A 20963-nucleotide genomic window follows, 5' to 3' on the forward strand; every position below is an offset into this window, starting at 1 on the left:
GCAATTAGGTTGAGCACAGTGGTTTGTTTCTCTCATCCCTCACATTTTAAAAGAATGTTTATTACTAAGGATTCATCAGACGTCTATTGGTGTTGATGACCGTTATATGGCTGTTCTCTGACATGATGATGACGTTGCTGATAAATTCTGAGCTTCGACAAGGTGTGAGAAATCCAGTGATGATAAGGAACTGAAACTGGGACTGTGACTTCCAACACTAGTTGCTGGTGCGCGTGTGAGTGTGTGCGTGTGTGTGGTGCGCGGCGGCGCCAACAACTCACTGGCTGCACGATGTGCAGAGGAGGAGCTGCAGCCACAGGCCCGAGAGGAAACTTCCCTGTCAGTTGAGAGTGTGACAGCAGCGTGAGGTGCAGCTCGTGGTCTCGGAGCATCGTTTGCAAAACAAATGAAAAACCCACCAGAGTAAATATCTCCCGTGGACTCTCGTCGTTTTCACCAACTTTTTTGCGGAGTTTGGGATTTCACCTCTGCGTCTGAAAGAGACACTTGGACACAATGGATGTGTTTGCAATTGCAGAACTTTGGAGATTATTGGAAAGTGTCACTGCCTCGGACGCGAGAGGAGAGTCCCGGCTCGGTGGGAGACAGTGAGAGACTTTCCCCGCAGGCATGGACCGCACGAAATTCCAGCCGCCCACCATCCCAGCGATCATGTTCATTTTCGGGGTGGTGGGGAACGTCATCGCCATCGTTGTTCTGCGGATATCCCGCAAGGAGCAAAAAGAGACGACCTTCTACACGCTCGTGTGCGGCCTGGCGGTGACGGACCTCCTGGGCACCCTGCTGGCCAGCCCGGTCACCATTGCCACCTACGTGAAGGGCAGCTGGCCCGGGGGCGAGCCGCTGTGCCAGTACTCCGGCTTCATCCTGCTCTTCTTCTTCTTGGTGCAGCTCAGCATAGTGTTCGCGATGTCAGTGGAGAGATACCTGGCGATCAACCACGCGTATTTCTACAACGAGTACGTGAACCAGAAAGTCGCCGCGCTGACTCTTCTGGCCGTTTACATCTCCAACCTGGTGTTCTGCGCGCTGCCCAGCCTGGGGCTCGGCCAGGTGAAGCTCCAGAAGCCGGGGACGTGGTGCTTCATCGACTGGCAGAACAACCAAACCACGGTGGCCGCTTTCAATCTCATGTACGCAGGTGTGAACTCGGCCATCGTGCTGGCCACCGTCATATGCAACGTGATGGTGTGCGGGGCGCTCATCCTGATGCACAAGCGGTTCATCCGCCGCACGTCCTTGGGCACGGACCAGCGGCGCATCGCGGAATTCCGGCGCCGACGGAGTTTCGGTCGACTGGCTGGAGCAGAGATCCAGATGGTGATCCTGCTCATAGCCACCTCCGTGGTGGTTCTCATCTGCTCCATACCTTTAGTCGTGAGTATTTGTAGAAATGCACCAGCCACATTTTACGCATGGCTCTGTGCGTAATAGTTTGTTTTACGCACATATCTATGAGGCATAAAATGCACTAGAAGGAAAAGGGATTAAATGATATTGAACAAATAGGGATTTTAATGAATTAGATTAGCCTTGAGGAAGTTTTACATCTCGAATTGAACAACAACATACACTCTGGCATGAGGCCGGTGAAAGATAGTGATATGCAAGCTGAACTTTGTGTTCCAGGTTCAGATTTTTGCGGTTAGATGACACATTTCTCGGAGGCATGAACGAGATCGTTCACGTTCCCTCGTCGTTTCAGCTGCTTACAGAAACAGCGGTCACGTAGTTCCGAACTTGTCACAGGAGGAAGCCCCTCAGTCTGCAACCGATTATTGCATAAATCGCGCGTGTGTTGTTTGCAAACAGTTTTCCAAAAAGACAGTTTGCGCTCTCGTCTCCATGCACAGACCTCAGTGCTCAGCGCAGAGAGGATCAGTGGAGACTTGAGATTCCGCTGCCACGCAGTGCAGAAGCACAAGCAGGAATTCTTGCATCTTTGGGACGACGCCAGTAATAGAGTTAAAACCCTTGTCAGGGAGGACTGTAACTCTGCAGGATGCAATCTCAATTTTGCTCAGGCCTCATATTCACGTCCACCTAACTTTGGGGTATTTTTTTGAACACAACAATTAATTTTCCGACACAGCCTCTTTCCATTTGAAAAGGCACATCTTCCTGTCAGATACAGAGAGGAGTGATAACAGCCCAGCACATAGCGAACCCCACTTTTAATTGACTAAGTCTTTTGTGCCTCTTGATTGGTGAAGAGATGTTTAGACTATGGGGGAACCCAATGGCCAAAGGCTCTGGCGTGATGAATGACAGTGAGAAGAACTGTTGCTTTCATTGGCCTCTCGCCACCTCGACACTGGCATGGTTGCACAGAAGTTACATTCAGCCAAATGTCTATTTAGATATGACTTCTTCATGCCAACCTTTCTGGAATATGTAAACTAAACAATTATTTTACCCTTGAACATGAAATGTAAGCAAGTTTGGGCTTGCTCACAATATTTTTCCTCTGAATTTAAAATGTTGTTCCATGTTGCTTTGTACGACATCCAAACATTTGTGGATGCTCATTAATCTTAATTTATCTAACATTGTTTCCACCCCCCCCCCCCCTTCTTCTATACTGTCAGTTGAGGATCTTTGAGAACCAGCTGTACGGAGACCAGAAAGAGCAGCGGTCTGGACTCAATAAAGATCTGCTGGCCATCCGCATGGCCTCCGTCAACCCCATCTTAGACCCTTGGATCTACATCCTGCTCAGAAAGACAGTGGTCCTCAAGCTAATGGAGAAAATTAAGTGCCTGTTCTGCAAAATGGGCGGAAGGGGGCGAAGGGACGGCCGTCAGTTCCGCTGCACCAATGGCCCCCTCTCCTCCTCCATCATCTCCCGGGACTCGCCGTCTCTGTGTTCGCACGAGCTGCGGGAAATGGTGAGCACCTCACAGACTTTCCTGTACCAGCCTGAGGGGAACAGCGGGAGGTCCGGGTCGTCTCAACAGGGGCCACAGGCCGGCTCCAGTCCACCAGTGGTGCAGACACTGACATTACCGGACCCCCAGGAGATTGAGGGGCCACAGAGGGAGCTTTCACCGGGTGATTTACAGGACACAGCACCGGGCGGGCCACTGAAAGAGGTGCCAGTGTGCACCAAGGACCCGGCTCTACACGTGACCTTCACAGACGAGACCGCAAACACACAAGAGAAATGCATATAGTGGTCAGCATTAGCTCAACAAACATTCACCACTGTAATAGGACTGTCTTGGGACAGAGGACACGGACTTACAAGAGCACCGCAAAGACACGATCGGAAAGGAAAAGCCAAGCCTCTGAAGACTGAATCCATCGATCTGTAGATATCTTATCTGCTAGATAAAATGACTGATGTGTAACTTACCTAAACACCCATTATCAATGTATTACTCCTCGGGCGTAGATCACCACAAACACCACATAACTTAATACACTTCAGCACAGTCTGAACAGCTATTTCAACACACCCATAGAGAACAACATGACACCGTAGAGGAGCTCTTCTGTTGCACTTTTCAATTCTGAATCCACTGCGAGGGCTGTTCGTAATTTCAGTTACGTAGCATTCTGACAACCTGCACAGTGACTGTAAAGAATTAATGCTAAAATGTGATGATGTTTATTTATTCTGAGTATGAAATGATACTTTTATTGTCTTCTCTGTGAGAAGGTCCAGATAGTTTGGAGTCACTTTAAATTGGTACAAGATGGACATGTTCAAAGTTTTTTTTTTTTTTTTTTTCTTTCTTTCTTTTTCTTTTCTGTAGGAACATTTGCAAAAAATTGGGTCATACTGGTTGACAGAGCAGCTCAAACATCAAAGCTCCACTCGTACCAGCCCTTGTGTTTCGAAACAAAAAGGCAGCTATACTGTGGATTTTCCACAGCTCAGATACTGGAGGACGTGTTAATATTCAATTGTTTTTTTTTTAATTCAATCACCATTTACACTTTGAGGATTATGTCGGTGTAATCTCATTTACCCTTAATGTGACGTACAACGCCTCTCATCTAATCAGTTTATACTGCAACGTTATTGAGAACAGAAGACACCGAGCTTCCTTATTGGTTTTTCTTTTTCTTAAAATGTATTCAAGGTTTCACACAAAACTGATGCTATTGTTGCCATAACATAAATATCAAAACATTTTCAGATGTCAATGTTAAACTTATTTTTTTCTTAGATCAAATTTAACATGGCATGTTAATTGTCCTCTGAACAAACCAATGTTGTACCAAACTCAAATAAATTGAAATTTAAGTTGCTAATTATTCATATAAATCAAAGAATCTCTGTCACTAACTCAATTAATTACCCTAAAAGGTTGAATATATCATTGAAGTGTGTTTTGCAAACTGCTGGTTTGAATATGTGAATAGTGAATATGTGATGTGCTGTAGGACATGTGTTTAGAGCTGCAATGCTCAATATTTGAACATTTACAAGTCTATTTGAAGCAAGCATGCAAAAATTTAATTTCTGCTTAAAAACCAAAGTCATATTTAAGACAAGGAATTTGAAGAAAACACTGATGCATGTTTTTTTCGCATATTTAGACAAAAGGTTAATTGATAAATCAAGTAAATAGTTTTGATATTTATGAATAATGCAAAGCATCCTTTATTAATGTGCTACATGAGGTACATCTGCACCTTTCATTAGTAAATCAATGTTGAGAGATAGCATGAATTCCAAACCTGTCTGAATACTATTCTTGAGCCAGCATGTTCCTGTCAGTGACGTGTATATTTACAAAAAATACAGGTCCGACTCCATTTCATTCTACAGCAGCGTTGATTGCTGAAACATTTGTGACCCAACAGCCGCTGCAGATGCCGTGTCACTGCTCACCTGCAGACAGACACTGTCTTCGGCCCTTTCCCAGGTCCCGTGTGGCCGCTGTCCAGAGCCTTCCCAGAGCAGTAAAAACTCCCTCCAATAACAATAAGCCATTAAGGAGAGCTGTGACCTCAGACTCCGAAATCTGTTAAAACTTGAGAGTCCCTCGGGAGGCAGGAAATAATGATTGACAAAACAGTGGCGATGGGATTTAAATGGAGGGCAAAAAAGAAAACCAACTCTTCCTGGAAACTTGTCCCCTCTTTCCTCACCTCCTCGCCTCCGAGCCAGAAAAACACAACAGAGTATCAGACCGGCTGCTCTAGAAATTCAAACTTTTGTAGCGAGAAGCATGTGAAAACAAAAAGCTTGTGAAAACAATTGAAATGCCACTTATATAAACATGGCACTGAAAGCCTGTGTTGAAGCTGAGGCCTCGTGGCACAGCAACAAGGATATTATTGATATTAAATTGTCAGGATCAAGGTTAACTTTAGGGTGGAGGTGCATTGGGATAACATGTCATTAAAATCCCCCCATTCTGTACCAATGTTAATGGAATATATTTCAGTAAAAAATAGATTGGCACTGAATGTGAAAAAATGAAATTTGAAAGAAATCTGGATCCGGATCGGAAACTAAATTGAAAGCATTTTTTCTTGGGTTTTGCTCCAACCCTCAACAGACTTTGATGGATGTTGAGTAGTTTTTGCGTAATCCTGCTAGCAAACAAATGCAGACGAAAAAAAGACCCTTAGCGGAGCTAAGACTGTCAACCTCGTGGTGGAGGAAACGTCAGCTGACTAACCAAAGTCTGGTTCTCATGGGGAACATCAACGTCTTCCACCAGATTTCATGACCATCCATAAGTTGATGAGATAGTTGAAAGGCGTCAGTTAAAAACATTGAATGACTCCATCGAAGAATTCCGACAAGCCAGGACAGAGGACATTCCAGATGTTGTCAGACAGGGAAGGTGCGAAGCTAACAATAGAAACAGAAATACAAACGTCACACAGAAGCAGCTGTAAGGTACGGATGAGTATAAACAGGCGAGGGAGTAATAATCATTTCAGTTTCCATAGATGTGATTGACTGACTAGTAACTGGATCATCCCGATACATGTGTATTTAACCTAAATTCCCTTGGCACACCGTGATCCCACACAGAATCCTCCCATTTATCGTATTATGCAACTTCCAAAGACAACAACCGCTCCGGCAATGATTTGGGTGTGCCACAGACAAGGGTGCGTTTATATGTAATTATGTGTTTTTTTTGTCTGATATTTGTTTTTCATTTAGAAACATTTGTAGAGATTTGTCTTTTTTGTCTGTGACATTTAAACTTTAAAACATGAATAAATGAGCGGCGGCACTTTTTTGTCAGTCGAGTCCAATTTACTTGATAACGATTACCTTTCTGAGTCGCCTGCCCAAATGCCACAAGAAGACTCAGCTGAAAGCAAACCAAACCAGTGCTGATCTGCGGTGGTGTTAAAGGAGGGATTGTTGTTGGTCTTTGGGTGTATCGACTGCAATGCTTTCAAAGTGTAGCTTGCTCTTGCTAACTTTTCCAGGATTACCAACCCTTGCTCAAAACTAACGAGAAATATCCAGTTCCAGTTTTTTGGACCTGTGTCATCTTGGGACTTATAATGACCCTTTGATTGAAACCAACAGTGACATAAGGGGGCGAGCTGATGATGCAGCAAAGGACTCAAACCCAGGACGCTGCAGTGTGATCTCCCCAGCTGAGTTACTAGGACATCCAGTTCTCGTCGTTCCAAAGACACAACAACTACGCCTTCAGTTGAATTTGGCTGTTAATTGCATAGTTGTGCAACGTGCATAACACATGCATCTACTTTATATCATGCATGTATTTGTTTTTGGCTTCAAGCGCTGCATTTGGTACTTGGATTTCCTCTGATGTGCGACAAGGAATGTCGCAGTGACTTTCCTTTTCCCTTGAATGCTGCCATTGGGAAAGTCTGGTTTGCCATCTACACGGTTCCAGGGAGGATATTGGATGTACTGTCATGAAATCTTCTGCAGACACAGATTGTCTTCTCTGATCCTCCGACTTTTACCTCCGGCGCCAAGAAACAGTTTGCGTTTACACGACTACCCATCCCTTACATACAGTTGTGGTTGTGTGGGGTTCAACTTCGGAAAACCTTCAAAAAACCTTCTATATTAACAATATCGACTCAAAGAAAGACGCATGAAAAAAGGCCAAATATGACACGTTTGATTATTTATTCACTCGCTGACAATTTGTTGAGCATGTTCTGGATGCCACACCCTGTTTCACAAACAGTTACACACACTTGATGCACACTAGATGCAGCTTGTTTGAAAGAGGCCATCATCCAGAGATTTTTGGAATTTTCTATTTTCAACAGTCAAATGAGAAGGCTGCCAATTTCAACCAAGCGCTCTTTGAAATCCTGCTTTTATTTTCTGAAAAAGCAACAGAGACATCCGATATTTTCTGCATCGTAAAGTAGATTCTAAATCAACAACAGGGAACATTAGCAGCTATTGTGCTACTCGGGAGAAACACTGTTTATTTTATAATAAATTGAGAAGAAACAGATGTTCAAGTCTGTGTCAAGATGCATCTTTGTGAGTCATGGCCTGTTGTTAAGTGATGGATGGATGCTAAAAATATCTTTAATCTTTGTGTAGGCATGTCAACACTTGACATGCATATTGAACCCAAACAACGTGGAAAATGTAAAACAGGAGAGCGCAGTTGTCAATTAATTATTGCATCACCCTCTCACCAGAATTTGTGAGTTCTCATGTTGCCTTTTTTGTGTTACAGCCTCACACACCCACAGCAGTTTAAGGAATAATCCAATTCAGTGCTAAAATAAAAATAAAATGAAAAAACTTGAACCAGCACACTGGATTCCCACCGGATCAGATTAAAGTCCTCTTGCTTTGACAAACTGTTCGTTCGACGGCGTGGCCTCGTCCTCTGACGCCCCTTCTCCAGTGACTACATTTTTAACATTCCCCTCAGAGTCCACCACCACTGCGGTCTTCTTCATCTCCTCGTAGCGCGTCTGCCGCTCGGCAACGGCCACGCAGGCGGCCACCACCTCATCGGACTCAAAATCATAGTCCTGCTGGAGCTCGGGGGCATTGAGGATCTGATTTTTGGTCTCCTCCTCTCGCCGCATCTTCTCCTCGGTCGCGCAATTTTGCTTCTGCAATCTCCAGGCCCACGCCAGGTCTTCTTGCCACAAGGTGCTCTCCGAGGGGCACAGGTGGATCGCAACCTGGAAAGACCTCACCGCCTGCAGGGACAGTGCCACAATCAGCAAAGGGATTCAAACATGAGACGAGATGGGGGAGGGGGTGAAAAACGGGAGCGGTTAATCTGTCAGCAAAGAGAAGTTTATTGTCTCCCACAAATTGAATAGTGAGAGCTCCTTCAGGCCCGTTTGCGGGTTCATCGTAATTCTCACAGATTGAACCGTAAAGCCACCGGCATTGGTGCAGCTGAATAAGCAGGTGGCTTGTCTCATCGCGGTGTCAACCAGCGAGGCCATAATCTTCCTCGTGCAGTTTTGGAGGCGGATTTATCGCGAGTCGTCAATATTTCTACGCTGACTTTGCACTTTGAAATCAAATTGAAATTGATGATTATCTCATTGAACAGAAATAAAAATGGTTTCCCAGTATTTACGGGACCTGATATCAACCTTACGCTGTGGCGATTCTCTGGAGAGGAATTCACTCTTGCACCAGTTCTGACGAGCTCATGGACCAGTTCTGACAGGTGTCTGAAACCAGTCGAGCAGTTTCAAAAACCGACGAGCTGAAAAATAGATTTGTTACGTGCGGTTTGTGTAAAATGGTCATTGAAGCCAATAGAGTAAACTTGGCTCCATCGTCATTAGAGTGGGTTCAAATTGTATAATTCTATTGTCAGTACGTCAGAGCCCAAAGTGATTAATCATTAACTCAGGATGAAGTGAGTAAATGACCTGCTTTACTCGTCGATATTGTCTAATAACCTGTCCAGGTTTGATCTAATACTTTAACGACAGTGTGTCCCTGGCCCTTTCTTGTATTTATGACACTTAGATTCTGAACTGATCCTTTGATTTTAACGAGATTTTTAACAGGCCTGGATGAACTTTTTTTTCTTTTCTTCCTTGTTTTGTTTGGCAAGATTGGGTCAGAACATGTAATCTCTTCGGAAAAACCTTAAGGGTTCAGTGTGAAGTGTGAAATCAAGTGGTGAAGTTGCATGTTGCAGCTGAACGCCCCTCACCGCACCCTCCCCTTCCAAACAGGAAAGACAACCTGTGGTAGCCAAAACAGGGCGGCCTCCGTAGAGAGGACCCGCTCCCGATGTAAATATAAAGTATTTAAATATAAAAGGCCAATTCTAGGGTAAAGAGAGCAACAACTTTTAAAGCTGGTATAATGTTATTTACATTATATACCTCAAGGGTGAAATGGTGAAAATAAGTTAAGAGCTACAAATGAGGAGATATATCTTCCTGATAAGAGGTCCGCTTTTCAGTTGCACTTTTCCTCAGTGACACAATGAGCCACACCTGTTCTGCAAATCCAGTCCAGTGACAGCTCTCGAACAAAGCTCTGTGGCAAACGTGTGGTTAAAATCATGGCTAGGAGGCGTGACCGAGCCACCAAACTCCACAATGGCATCAACAACCTTTTCTGTCTTGGCTCTAAACAGGGACATGTCACTACACAGCCAAAATATCCTCTTACAATTAACATTATGTTCTATTTTCTATTCTATTTACCTTCTTTAGAAATAGGAACAAAAAAAAGGTCTTTGACACATGAAACGTTATGGAACTTTGACAAATGAAAGTGTCTGTTCCCAAAGCAACACCATCAAGTTATATCTTGAACAGACCCGCGTGTTATCGAGGGTTTATTTTCGAAAGTACGTGATCCTTCAAAGGACGAAGTGCCGCTGCGGCCTGATAACTAGCTTCAGGGAAGAAAAATGTTGTAACGTTAATGAGAAGAAGCTAGATGGGAACACAGCTGTCAATGTCAGTATCAAATATTGTTCTCACAGAAAAAAGAGGTGACAAAAAAAACAAATCAGAAGCTACCACTTTGGGTATTTTCCAGTTTCTCCGAACGAGCTGACAGGAGTGTAATTTTTAAAAGAAGACACTTAAAAAGAGAACATGAGGAATCACAATTGCGATAACAGGCGCTACTAAAACATGTTGATGCACACACAACTCTGAAACTGGACTGAACAAGCCTGGCTAAAAATAGATGTGCCCCCCCCCCCCCTTTCTTCTCAATGGCTTCATTACACAAGGAGGTGTGTCTATATTTGGGTTAGTTTTAGGCTTAAGTAACTTTCAACACTTCCTATTGTCCTTGGTGCTGTAGGACAGGTCTATTGCTCCAGGACATGTAGCAGCGACACCCGGTGCCATGAGATGAAAGCTTTCCTCAGTTCAGTCTTGCTCGCTTGGCTCCGAATGTGCAGTGGAACTGGGATCCAAAGTGTTTCGTACAAAACCCACACGTCCCGGCATGTTCTGGGGCAATTTAAGCAATCGTCCCAGCCCCAGGCACCTGGGTGTGCTTTAGAACAGGCACTTCATCTCACAGGCAGGGAGATTGCATGGAAGTGTACAGACTGACATATCTTAACGGCTCCTCAAAAACAAAGACACAACTGATTTATAGACAGCTACAAAAACAGGTGGTTCATTGCAGAATCAAACACCTGAATGTGAACATTCCATTGAAGGACATAAATGACGGATTGAGCAAGACCCCATCAATCATTAGCAACATGACAGGGTGAATGTTGGTACAGCCGATATGTGCCAGCCTAGCTTTTGATGTGTTAGCTTAAGCAAAGTGGCGCCTTTTTGACTACAGCCTAACATTGTACTTTACTACAGTGAAAACAGCCTCAGCCCTCCATACAGATGGGGACATGATTTGAACCCGATTTCTGAGGATCAATATGTTCGGTGAGCATTACTCACCAGGTCCACCTCACCCAGGTTGAGCTGGGCACGGCCCAGGGTCTGCCAGCCCTCCCACCACAGTGGGCGGAACTTGACGGCCATCTCTGCAGCCTTCACTGCTGGGAATACTTCCTGCAGAGTGGTCAGTACCTGTGGAGACACAAACATGGATACAGACTCTATGGTGAGCTGTGGTGGGCATGGAGCAACGTTACCAAAGCAACAATGTGATCGGCTTTGTTAAAACTGTCCTTGCAAAATAAAGAACACAATTACATTATAACTACTATTCTTCGACAGGAGTCCTAATGTTGAAACCTCCACATAACGGCTGTGTAAATACTGAATCATTGTTCATTGGAAGAATGGGTCCGTTAGAGTTGCTCAACAGAAGGTTATAAAAAAAGAGGAAGTAAAAACCTACAGTATCAGTCTGCAACTGACCTTAGACCTCCCTTTAAAGGATGAATACAAAGACATTTATATTTGCCAAAGCAAAAAACAAACATACACCCAACCATCTACATACGAGTGTACAGTGCAGCTAACTGACAGAAGGTATGTACAAAAGCCTACGACCAAGAACTACAGCTCTCGAACCGGATATTAAATAATCCAGGATGCATTATAAATGGTAAAAAGTACTAAATAAAACCGGAGCAGGTCATTTTAAATATATTATAATAATATATTTCTTTAAAAACAAGGCCAATTTAATACCTCTTTTGACATTGAATGATTGATACATTGTTTAATCCAAAACAAGGTATCCATAAATTAACTTTTCTGTACAATAACTTTCTATACACAAAGTGATTAGTTGAGAAAATATTTGGAAGAACAACAAATATGGAAATGAGTGTTAGTTGAAACAAGACATTTGATATTAATCCTGAATTGTACAAAGACAAATTGTTGACTCAGAAATTATTACTTGTTTAATCTATAATGTAAATGGTTTGGTTGCATCCCTGCAGGCTGACTGAGTCATTGCAAAGTCATGATCCCAAGATGACTCTGTTATTGACTTGTTCACTGATCTATGCTCACATTTAAAACTCTGTAATGCAGCCAGAAGATTATAAATGTGTTAGGTTCAAGTTTTTGTAAAGGTATTACACTTTGCTGGAGAAGCTCTCTGCTGGAGGGAAAGTCTATTACATTTATAATCAGAGAAACCTGGACACTTTGGACCAAAGAAACCACATAAATAAAGGGAATGTGAACAGTGCCAACCCCCAAAACACTTAGACAAGAAATCAAGATTCTAAAGATTTAAAGCACAGTCTGAGCAAATTAAGTTCACAGGGGTACGCTGCACCCAGACCGGGTCTGGAATCCTGTTGGAAGCTTTATCGTTTTGTAAATACCACTGCATGTCCAGTAATTAGCATCTATTAGAGCAAAGGTCTCTGCCTCAACACTCAAAAGCAAAACCCCATAAGATTGAAAGCTATTGATATACATGAAAGATAATATACATGAAGGGAGATAACAATTATCAGTAAAGCCCAGATAAGTTTAACCTCCAGGACTGATTTGACCTCAAGACCTTTTGAATAAATCCGCAACATTTGAATGACCAACAGAATCCCTTCTCACTCTCAGGGAGAGCTCCTTCATGTTGACATCTTTCACATAGGCAGACGGATGTGGTGACAGTTTCACAAATAGGGGCCGATTTCCTCCAGAGCTCGCTCCAGTCTGCTGGACTGACAAACAGACGGACAAAAGCTGATTGACTTATATTGGTGGGAAAGTGATGAGGGGGAAGTGAACGGCCAGCGTCAGCGTGACCACCCTCGTCATCGGGGGAAGTGATGGGAAAACGATGAGGTCAAGCCTATTTTCGGCCTAATGATTGAGAATAACATCAAGACTGATAATGGACGCTAATAGCTTAGATGTGTTGTAGTCAGAGCTGAAACATAGTAAAAACAGATGTCCGTGTGTATGTCATATTTCAACTTAGGCATTGAGCTAAAAAAAAATAAAAAACATTTGTGGTGGTGTTCTCCAGGCCTGGTCCTCTAATGATTTCCTTCTCAAATATCCTACACTGGATACTATTATATTAGGCATTCAATACTCATCATGTGATGTAAATGCTGATGGCTACAAGCAGCTATGTTATTGTGTTAGTTGTAGTAAACGGATAAAGAAGTAATGGAGCGAGCTCTGTTCTTCTCAGTAACTTCTCTGGCTTCTCCGCTCTTCCCACAGATATAAAGGGACTGTTTTCTCAAACATGTCTACTGCATGTTAGAAGACAAGGAGAAGTGGCAGCCGAAGACCAATGAGACAAACGGAATCCATCAACTCGCAGTGAAAGGAACAAGAGAAAAGAAAAAGAATATTGAGCTAAATCTCTAGAACATTAAATCTGTTGGAAACATGCTGCAGACGTTCCGCTGTGTCCTCTCGATGCTGATACCACTTATCTGACTTAAAAGCATACCAACATGAAAGAGGGACTATATATGTGGCCATGATGTCTGATAAATATTCACATACACACAGTAGTGATATATACACAGAACTGTGGGCTGTTATATTCTTGGTATATCCTGAACACAACCCCCCCATTCAGATATACAGTAATTCTCCGGCCAGATGTAAAGCAACTTCCCCGAACTCTGGAGGCAGCTGTTGGACTGCATCAGGTTTTAGACACACTTGCATTGCACCAAAACACACAGTGTTATATCAGCCATGAGGTCATAGTCCATTTGAACCACATTACCTAAAGACTGACCGCGTAAAGTATAGGTTTACATTTTTAGGTATTTCTTTAACCCTTCGGAATCTGAGGATATTATACAAACACTGACATCACTTTTTTATTTAAAGTTGAAACGATTTGTTGACCTAGAGCTATTTTTTCAATAATCGATTCATTGTACATTTTCAGGCAAGTATTGTGAAATAAGAACAAATATTTGAAGATTTTAACTTGTCATAAATTACAGTACAATTTATATTAGGGTGTTTGGGGTTTAATGTTGAGTAAAACATGACGCCTAGTTTGGCTATTTCTTCCAAAAGAAGAATAATGAAAAACAGATGAAAGTGCTTAAGTGGGGCTATCACACAGTATCTTTTTCATGACCATAAAAATACACCATTAAAACAGCCAAACTAAAATATTGACCTATCCGCCAAAGGTAGGGTTGGTGATTTGTTTCTGAAACAGTCTTTATTGTACCTGTTGAAATCCTCTTCACGTCCCGATAGCCATCAAGAGTTGTCATAAAATAAATTAAGAGAATAAAAAGCAGATGGCCCTCACACGACTGTAATAAACACAACACCATTGGCTGGTGTACATGTCAGTAAACAAACTGCGTGCACCCTTCAGACAGAGAGACATACACAGCCGAAGTATAGACGATACCCAGAAGTTTTAAGTGCGTAGGTTTGACCAGAGGGCTGATGGGTGATTGTGGGATGTATCCCTTTTTGGAGTCTGCTTGGTAGTTTCTCAAGAATTACCAACCCTAGCTTAAAACCACAAGAATAGTAGAAATGATACAACTGGTGTGAAAGCTTTAGTAAACAATAAAATATAGATGTATATTATACCTGAGACTTCATCTCATACAGTAGTGGGTTGTCTGGGGTCAGCTGAATGGCCTCGTCCCACTTCTTAATGGCCTCCCAGTGCCTGAAGAAAATACACAGGGTTAAAAAAAAAAAAAAATAATTCAAATCCGCCTCAGAAGACTGAGGGTCTGATTAAACAAAAAATGTATCTGGCCGCTCCAGATACACTGGAAAAGAGATGAAATGAAATGCACTTCTAAAAAGCTAGACACATGAATTATATTTAGTACATAATTGTTTGTTGGCTACAGATTAAGTTACCCGGAGCAATCAACACCCTACACAGGGAAGCAGGGCACCCACTTATATTGTCTCCACCCTGAGATTTGATGTAAGCCTACATGGCCCAACGTGTTTGCTCAGTGTATAACATGAAGATGTTTTCCGTGTTTATTTGTTGTTGCTTATTAAAGAGACATCTCTCCTACGACTGGAAAGCCGTCCTGATGAGGTTTTTCCGTTCTTACATACAACTTCTCCAAAGCAGAGGCTACTAGACTTTTATGTAACATATCTGAGTCATATGTTGTTTTATTCTTATTTACTCTTTATTTAGTCGGACAGTCTCACTGTAATTAAAATCTAGTTTTCCGAGAGAGACCTGGTAACGCAAGTCAAATCGCAACAACACAATCAACAAAACAAAGACAGAACAAAAACACAACGCAAGCAACTAAGAAACAAGGAATTAAGAAAAAACAGTTAGTTTGAGGACATGTTACAGTTCATTTCATTAAGATGGTGAATTGTAGCCGAAAGTATATCTCCGCCAACGTGCGTGCGAACAGGGGTATCTGAGGCAAAGTGGCCGCTGGATCAAATTCTGTTGATATTAGATTTAACTGGGAGAAAAGACGTGAGGTAGTTTGGAACCTTCAACTGTAGTTTTATAAATGAATAACTTGGGATGGTAAGAGTGAAGGCAGGTCCAACCCACTGTGTGACACAGAGAAGAATGAAGATTACGGAATTTGTCATTTATAATAAAGCACAAGGGTTTAACTGCTGGCATACCTATGGGACAGCATGGCAACAAGAATATGTTAATTTCTGAATTTGACTGTTTTACAATGGGTAGAAGTTACATTTTTGATTTTGGAATTAATTGTTGTATATGAGCCTTGAACTATACAGACATAGGTTTCTGTAATGATTAAGTGAAACCACTGATCTGTAGCTTTATCCGGACGAGTTGTTCTCAAACCTGTTTCGTCGCAAAAATGTTTTAAACCCCTGACCCCACAATTATGTATCAATCATTAACAATAATATGGGAAGTAATTAGTGAAAAGATTAAAATTCAGTTGTAGTGAGGTAAAGGTCCACACGACCGCATCAGCTAACCTTTTTTGTTTATTTTTCATACACAAGTCATATCAATGCAACTTGGTGCCATGCTACATTTCTTTCCCTGGTCATCCATTGACTAAAATAAAAAATGATCCCCCCCCACCAAAAAAAAAATGTTATCTACTGGCTTGTTACAAAGAGAAGAAAGAGTTAAGTTGCAAATGTACTCAACAACACCTCTCCAGCTGAGTGGTAGATTGGCAACACAGGCCACTACAGGTTAAATAAGCCCACGCAGGTAAACTGAAGTTAACATCATCAATCTGTCGTGTCTTAAGCGTCACTGCATCCTCACTCCAAGCAGACGTCACCAACGAATGTCCGCTAATCCGCTCCGAATCGATTCGTTTACCTGGTTTTAACATTCTTTATGTTTCTCACAAATAGATCCTCCCCCGTTTAAAACAGTGAATAGACTCGTGAGACTGTTCATGCACTCTCCAACAGCCCCTCCTCCTCAAGTCAATATTAACTCAAGAGTCACTAGGTCCTGATCAAGACAAAGATTCAGAAAAGATTATGAGGTGAAATCCTACATCTTTTATAGCCTGGTGGAGGAGGAGGAGCTACGTAAAAAATCAAAAGTAATTAAAATCAGACAACGACTGCATAAGCAGAGACTAGTTACAAAATTCAGATGATAGATGATGAGCACCCGGATCAAGCGTGAGAAAAAGACATAACATATAGTTCTGCTATTTAACAATCAGAGAGTGGGGAAATGGAACCGTGGTGAGGACATCTTAAGAACAGATGAGGTAAATGATGCTGCCAAATAATATGAGGAAATTAGGTAATAAGAAATACACCACATGGAGCCTTGAAGATAAAAATGGCCCCACTACAGTTAAAACAACCCTGTACATAAGTCAGCAGCCAGGAGAGAGACTGGAGGAGACAAATCAAGGACGTTTCAATAAAAGAATACCATTCAATATATTTGCAAGATGTTAGCGAAGAATGTGTTGAGTTTGAAGACAGAGTAAATAAATAAGAAACTAACTGGGATATCTGAGAGACATTTCTGTCTTTAAAAAAGTAATATTGGGACATTATCACCACGTCACACAGTGCTGTCCAAAAGAAGGAAACATGCCAAACACATGGTTTCACAAACTAAGTGTAACAACATTAAACCAATACAGTGAAAAAGCTAATCTAAACCACGAATCTTAAAATGCTGAACATTTGAAATGCACTATTAATGCTAGATTTCATCTTGCAAGCTTCATTTTTGTCCAAAAAAAAAACCAGACTCAGCATGGCAGCTGGAAGCCGGACAAATCAGTAAAATATGTGCAGTATGTGGATGATGTGACGTGTTGCCTAACAAAACCTCCCACACCTCCCAAAACTGGCCATTCAAGATATTAAGTGAAGCGCAACTCAACAAGTGTATAACCTATTTTTCACCTCTTTTTTTTTTTTTTTTTATTAAATAGGATGATAATAATTGCAAGATTATTATCATGTTTTTTTTGCTTTTCATAAAAGCGCTCATGCTGACGTCTGGTTGAACTGTCAATCCTCTTTTGCGCTTCCTACAAACGCCTGTTAGACCTTCCCACAGTCTTTGTGAGGCTTTACTGCAACTGTGCACAAGTCTAAAGGCTCTTTCAGTTTTCAACTCTCATTTCAAAAGCAGCCAACAAGTAACTTTATTAACTATAGTTATATATTACAAGTGAAGATTCAGTCCACATTTAATAATGCATTTTGTTTTTGGTTTCCCTTATTTAAAACTACACAGACAGACAATGGATATGTCTGATTTGCATTTCTTTAAAACAGTTGATGAATTAAAGTGTGTTATGGCATTATGTCTTAGAAAGACTCATAAAGGCTAAGAAATCAGTTGGGCTCTGAAAGTAAGGCTATAAATTCAAACAGCCACATCCTGTTAAACATTGTCCAACGATGGTAAGACATTATTTAATGAGGGAGTTCAGGAAACTGTAACCGGCAAAACTTGTGACCCTGATTAATTCCCAGAAAACCATATTGGTCACACAGAACGCATCTGCAAACATTTTGACTCAGGCGAACCTAGTTTACAAACAGGTTCTACATGAGCTCTTCAGTTACCTCAGAAACATTTAACGTTGATAATGACACACTGACATCAGAGGTCAATGTGGTTAGAGGAGAAAAAACCCCTCCTGGCTGACATCCCCTGCCAGACACCATCTCAACCCTCTGAACAGCCATTATGGAGCAGCAAGACATCATTTCCCCCTGCAAGATTCACTTTCTCCTCACAAACACAATTACAGGCAGTAACTGAGGCCAATGGCTTTACATCTTCTGGACTAAGGGGTTTACACAAAGTGATTGTTGTTTGGCTGAAAGGGTCAATTTTCATGGAGGAAATATCAGGTAACATACTCTCCTGACGGATGTCTGTTCTGTTTTCTAACAATGGTGCCTATAACAATATACAAACGTCACGCATGAGCAAGCATGCCACATGCGCTTTAATTCAAAAAGCAGAAAAATATCAGATAAAATCTGAGTTTTGGTGACCATTAACCAGGATAACATAAACTCTCCAAGCGTTTACTTTAAGTGCTAGAATAGACTGTAGGAGTAAGGCTCACTTCAATTAAAATATGTCCTTTCAAAAGTTTCTGTTTGAAAAGCTTTTATTAAATTGTTCCATGTGTTGTTAATGTTATGGTAAATACAGATTGACAAGCCTGAAGAGCAGCTTCTCCCATGACCAAAGTATAAAATGTGTTTTTTTTGTTTTTTATTAACTGATCTCATCCTGAGAAGGATAAAAGCTTTTTGGCTTTTGAAATGGAAATCTATACAAGGCCATGTGATTACAGACTTTCAGAGAAATTAAATCAACTAGAGAGAAATGGAGGGAAAACCTCAAGGTTGGATTGCTCTAAGTCGACTGTGTCGTTGAAATATAGGAATTCTTGAGTGTTTATTTTCACGAGCATGTCAGAAGTATGCTGTTAGTTGTGCTCTGTACAATGGCGCCCTCCTTAGGAGAACTTATAACAGCTCTTCTCCTTATTGGCGCAGTTGAGCTCCTTATTACTTCTGTGTAGATATATTCATCTTTGGAAAGATATTTCAGATCCTGACTCGGCTATCCCATCCAGCAACACACCAGATATTAAAACCCTCAGAATCACACAATAAAATAAGATCAAAGTTGTAATCCTGCTAGCTATAAAACTGAAATTGAGTATGGAAGCAGTCCAGCTTGTAAAGCTTATTTATGAAGCACTAGGCGTTTTTGTTTAAGTGACAGCTGAGCAAATATCTAATGCCTGAGATGTAAAATTACGCTTTGAAGTTTTCTAATAATTAAGAATAAATTGTCTCTCTGTCCATTACTGACACAACAATAATTTGTTCTGTTTATCTGCAAGCAATTTAACAACAAAGCTACATAACTTACCCTGTAAGTGAAGATGTTATGACTGTATACATTTATTTTTAAAGCTGCCGTTGGCATGATGTGCACACAGTATTGACACTGACAGTTCTGGTTTTTCCTGAAGGATTATTAATTGTTGATGCTCTAATAAGCCCTTGCTTTGAAGGTGTGCTTGTTTGAGTGTGTGTACTGAGCAGGTGTTGTGATGTACTTTATTTATTTAGCATATTTAAAACAAATTTGGTTGACAAAGTAAAAGGTATAGTAAGAAAACAGCAGTACCCATTATATAATAATACTTAGGATAATAAAATGAAAACTGCTGGGATAATAACGTTCTCAACTGGAAAAGAAGGCCAAAGAGAAGAGATGTGTCTTTAACAATGATTTGAAGTGAGAGGGGGGCAGATGTAATATGGAGTGGTCAGCTGTTGCAAAGGCTTGATCGCCTCTGGACATATAGTTTTAGGCAGATCTAGGAGCAGCCGACCTCAACTCTCTAGCTGGAGTGTGAACATGAAGTAGTTCAGCTAGGTTAGGCGGTGCCAGTCCATTAAGAGATTTAAAAGTTAACAACATATAGTGAAAAAAAGTGAAACACTGACACTGTGTTTGTATGAAAAGTGCTGTGTAAATAAAGTCTGTGTGATGTATTGATTGTCAGATCACCATCCCTCACCTGCCCTCCTCAGCCAGCAGTGCTCCCTCATCCTTCAGCCTCTTGCTCTTTGCAGAACAGTCCTCCAGCAGGATCTCCCGCCGTCGTTTGATGGCTTGGAGCCAGTCCACTTCCTCGTCCTCCTCTTCATCATGACCTGGTCTGTTATTCTCAGCCTTCTCCGCCTCGGCCACAAACTGTTGCACCACAGCCTTTGACACCTTCTCACCGACTTTCCTCTTCCAGCCGAATGAAGCCATCCTGTGGGGATGAGTGTGGGGTCACATGCTGTCAATTCTTCCTCCTAAAATAACAATATATAATGAAGAGTGTCGTGGTGATACTATTATTTTTTAAACAGAAAACTAGCTTAATGCCAGCATCGTTTTTATCAGATTTTCATGTTACCAGTGGAGTGGACGGGAACGTTTTAGCACGTCTGTTAAATTGTGTAAATATATTTTTTAAGTACATGACATATTGATAATGATCCAACAACTACAACTTTAAGACAATTAGTAAACATAAACAAACTCAATCACATCAATACTACCTAGCTAGTAGTGGTCATTTAGCTAGCTAACACATACATATTATTTTAACACTGCACTGTCTTTTTGCACATAAAATGTCCTTGACTTAATTGTTACATTACAGTTTGTCATATAACTATTTAAAGACAGCAGGGGACGGTATACGCACAGATTCCTGCAGCTGAACAAGACTCAAACAGGCTAACGGAAGCTAACAGTTAGCCATATTTGTTGACCTTTCACGCCGCGTTCAGGACAAACGCTTAAATCGTAATTTTGGGCAACCGGGTCGGGGAGGAATTTCCCCCCCTTTGACAACAAAGATATCTCCCTCAAGATGAAAAGTTCTCGAGTCGTTGCAACAACCTGTGGCTCGTTTCATACAAACGACAAGTACACTGGTTGTTTGTAGCTTGTATTTTATTTAGTGGGCCCTCCCAAGTTGGAATAGCAGGTGGTTGTCTTACCATTTTGCTGACAGCACGTGAATGCAACGTAACCCGGAAACTGTGATGTTTACACGATCTCTTAAAGGAGTACGACCCCTTTTTGAAGTTCAGAGTTTAGT

The 20963-nt window shown here is 41.6% G+C and overlaps 2 protein-coding genes across 3 annotated transcripts; one reads left to right on the forward strand and one right to left on the reverse strand.

Annotated features, from left to right (window-relative positions):
• The first annotated feature begins 356 nt into the window (after positions 1–356).
• On the forward strand, positions 357–4281 carry ptger4b (prostaglandin E receptor 4 (subtype EP4) b). Its single transcript, XM_062413402.1, has 2 exons — positions 357–1398; positions 2610–4281. The coding sequence occupies exons 1-2, from the start codon at positions 631–633 to the stop codon at positions 3192–3194; spliced, it is 1353 nt and encodes a 450-aa protein (XP_062269386.1). The 5' UTR covers positions 357–630; the 3' UTR covers positions 3195–4281.
• A 2814-nt stretch (positions 4282–7095) lies between these two features.
• Positions 7096–20647, reverse strand: ttc33 (tetratricopeptide repeat domain 33). Of its 2 annotated transcripts, none has more exons than XM_062413421.1 (5): positions 20565–20647; positions 19884–20123; positions 14437–14518; positions 10873–11004; positions 7096–8163 (listed from the first exon to the last, which is right to left on the reverse strand). In XM_062413421.1, exons 2-5 carry the CDS (start codon positions 20120–20122, stop codon positions 7789–7791), a joined length of 828 nt encoding a protein of 275 aa, XP_062269405.1. In that variant the 5' UTR covers position 20123; positions 20565–20647; the 3' UTR covers positions 7096–7788. The 2 variants fall into 2 exon arrangements, with proteins under 2 accessions (XP_062269405.1, XP_062269404.1); XM_062413420.1 differs by having other exon boundaries at positions 19884–20166; positions 20565–20633.
• Positions 20648–20963: the final 316 nt, after the last annotated feature.

The sequence above is a fragment of the Platichthys flesus genome, chromosome 19 (assembly GCF_949316205.1).
Source record: "Platichthys flesus chromosome 19, fPlaFle2.1, whole genome shotgun sequence".
Classification (NCBI taxonomy): domain Eukaryota; kingdom Metazoa; phylum Chordata; class Actinopteri; order Pleuronectiformes; family Pleuronectidae; genus Platichthys; species Platichthys flesus.

What these genes read in the sequence shown, in the direction of transcription:
- ttc33 (XM_062413421.1), bottom strand. Translation starts at nt 20,122, where the DNA reads ATGGCTTCATTCGGCTGGAAGAGGAAAGTCGGTGAGAAGGTGTCAAAG. An exon ending in TGTATGAGATGAAGTCTCAG is followed by an intron (nt 11,005 to 14,436) that starts GTATAATATACA and finishes GTGTCTCCACAG; the next exon opens with GTACTGACCACTCTGCAGGA. An exon ending in ACCTGGGTGAGGTGGACCTG is followed by an intron (nt 8,164 to 10,872) that starts GTGAGTAATGCT and finishes CTGTCCCTGCAG; the next exon opens with GCGGTGAGGTCTTTCCAGGT.
- ptger4b (XM_062413402.1), top strand. Translation starts at nt 631, where the DNA reads ATGGACCGCACGAAATTCCAGCCGCCCACCATCCCAGCGATCATGTTC. An exon ending in TCTGCTCCATACCTTTAGTC is followed by an intron (nt 1,399 to 2,609) that starts GTGAGTATTTGT and finishes CTATACTGTCAG; the next exon opens with TTGAGGATCTTTGAGAACCA.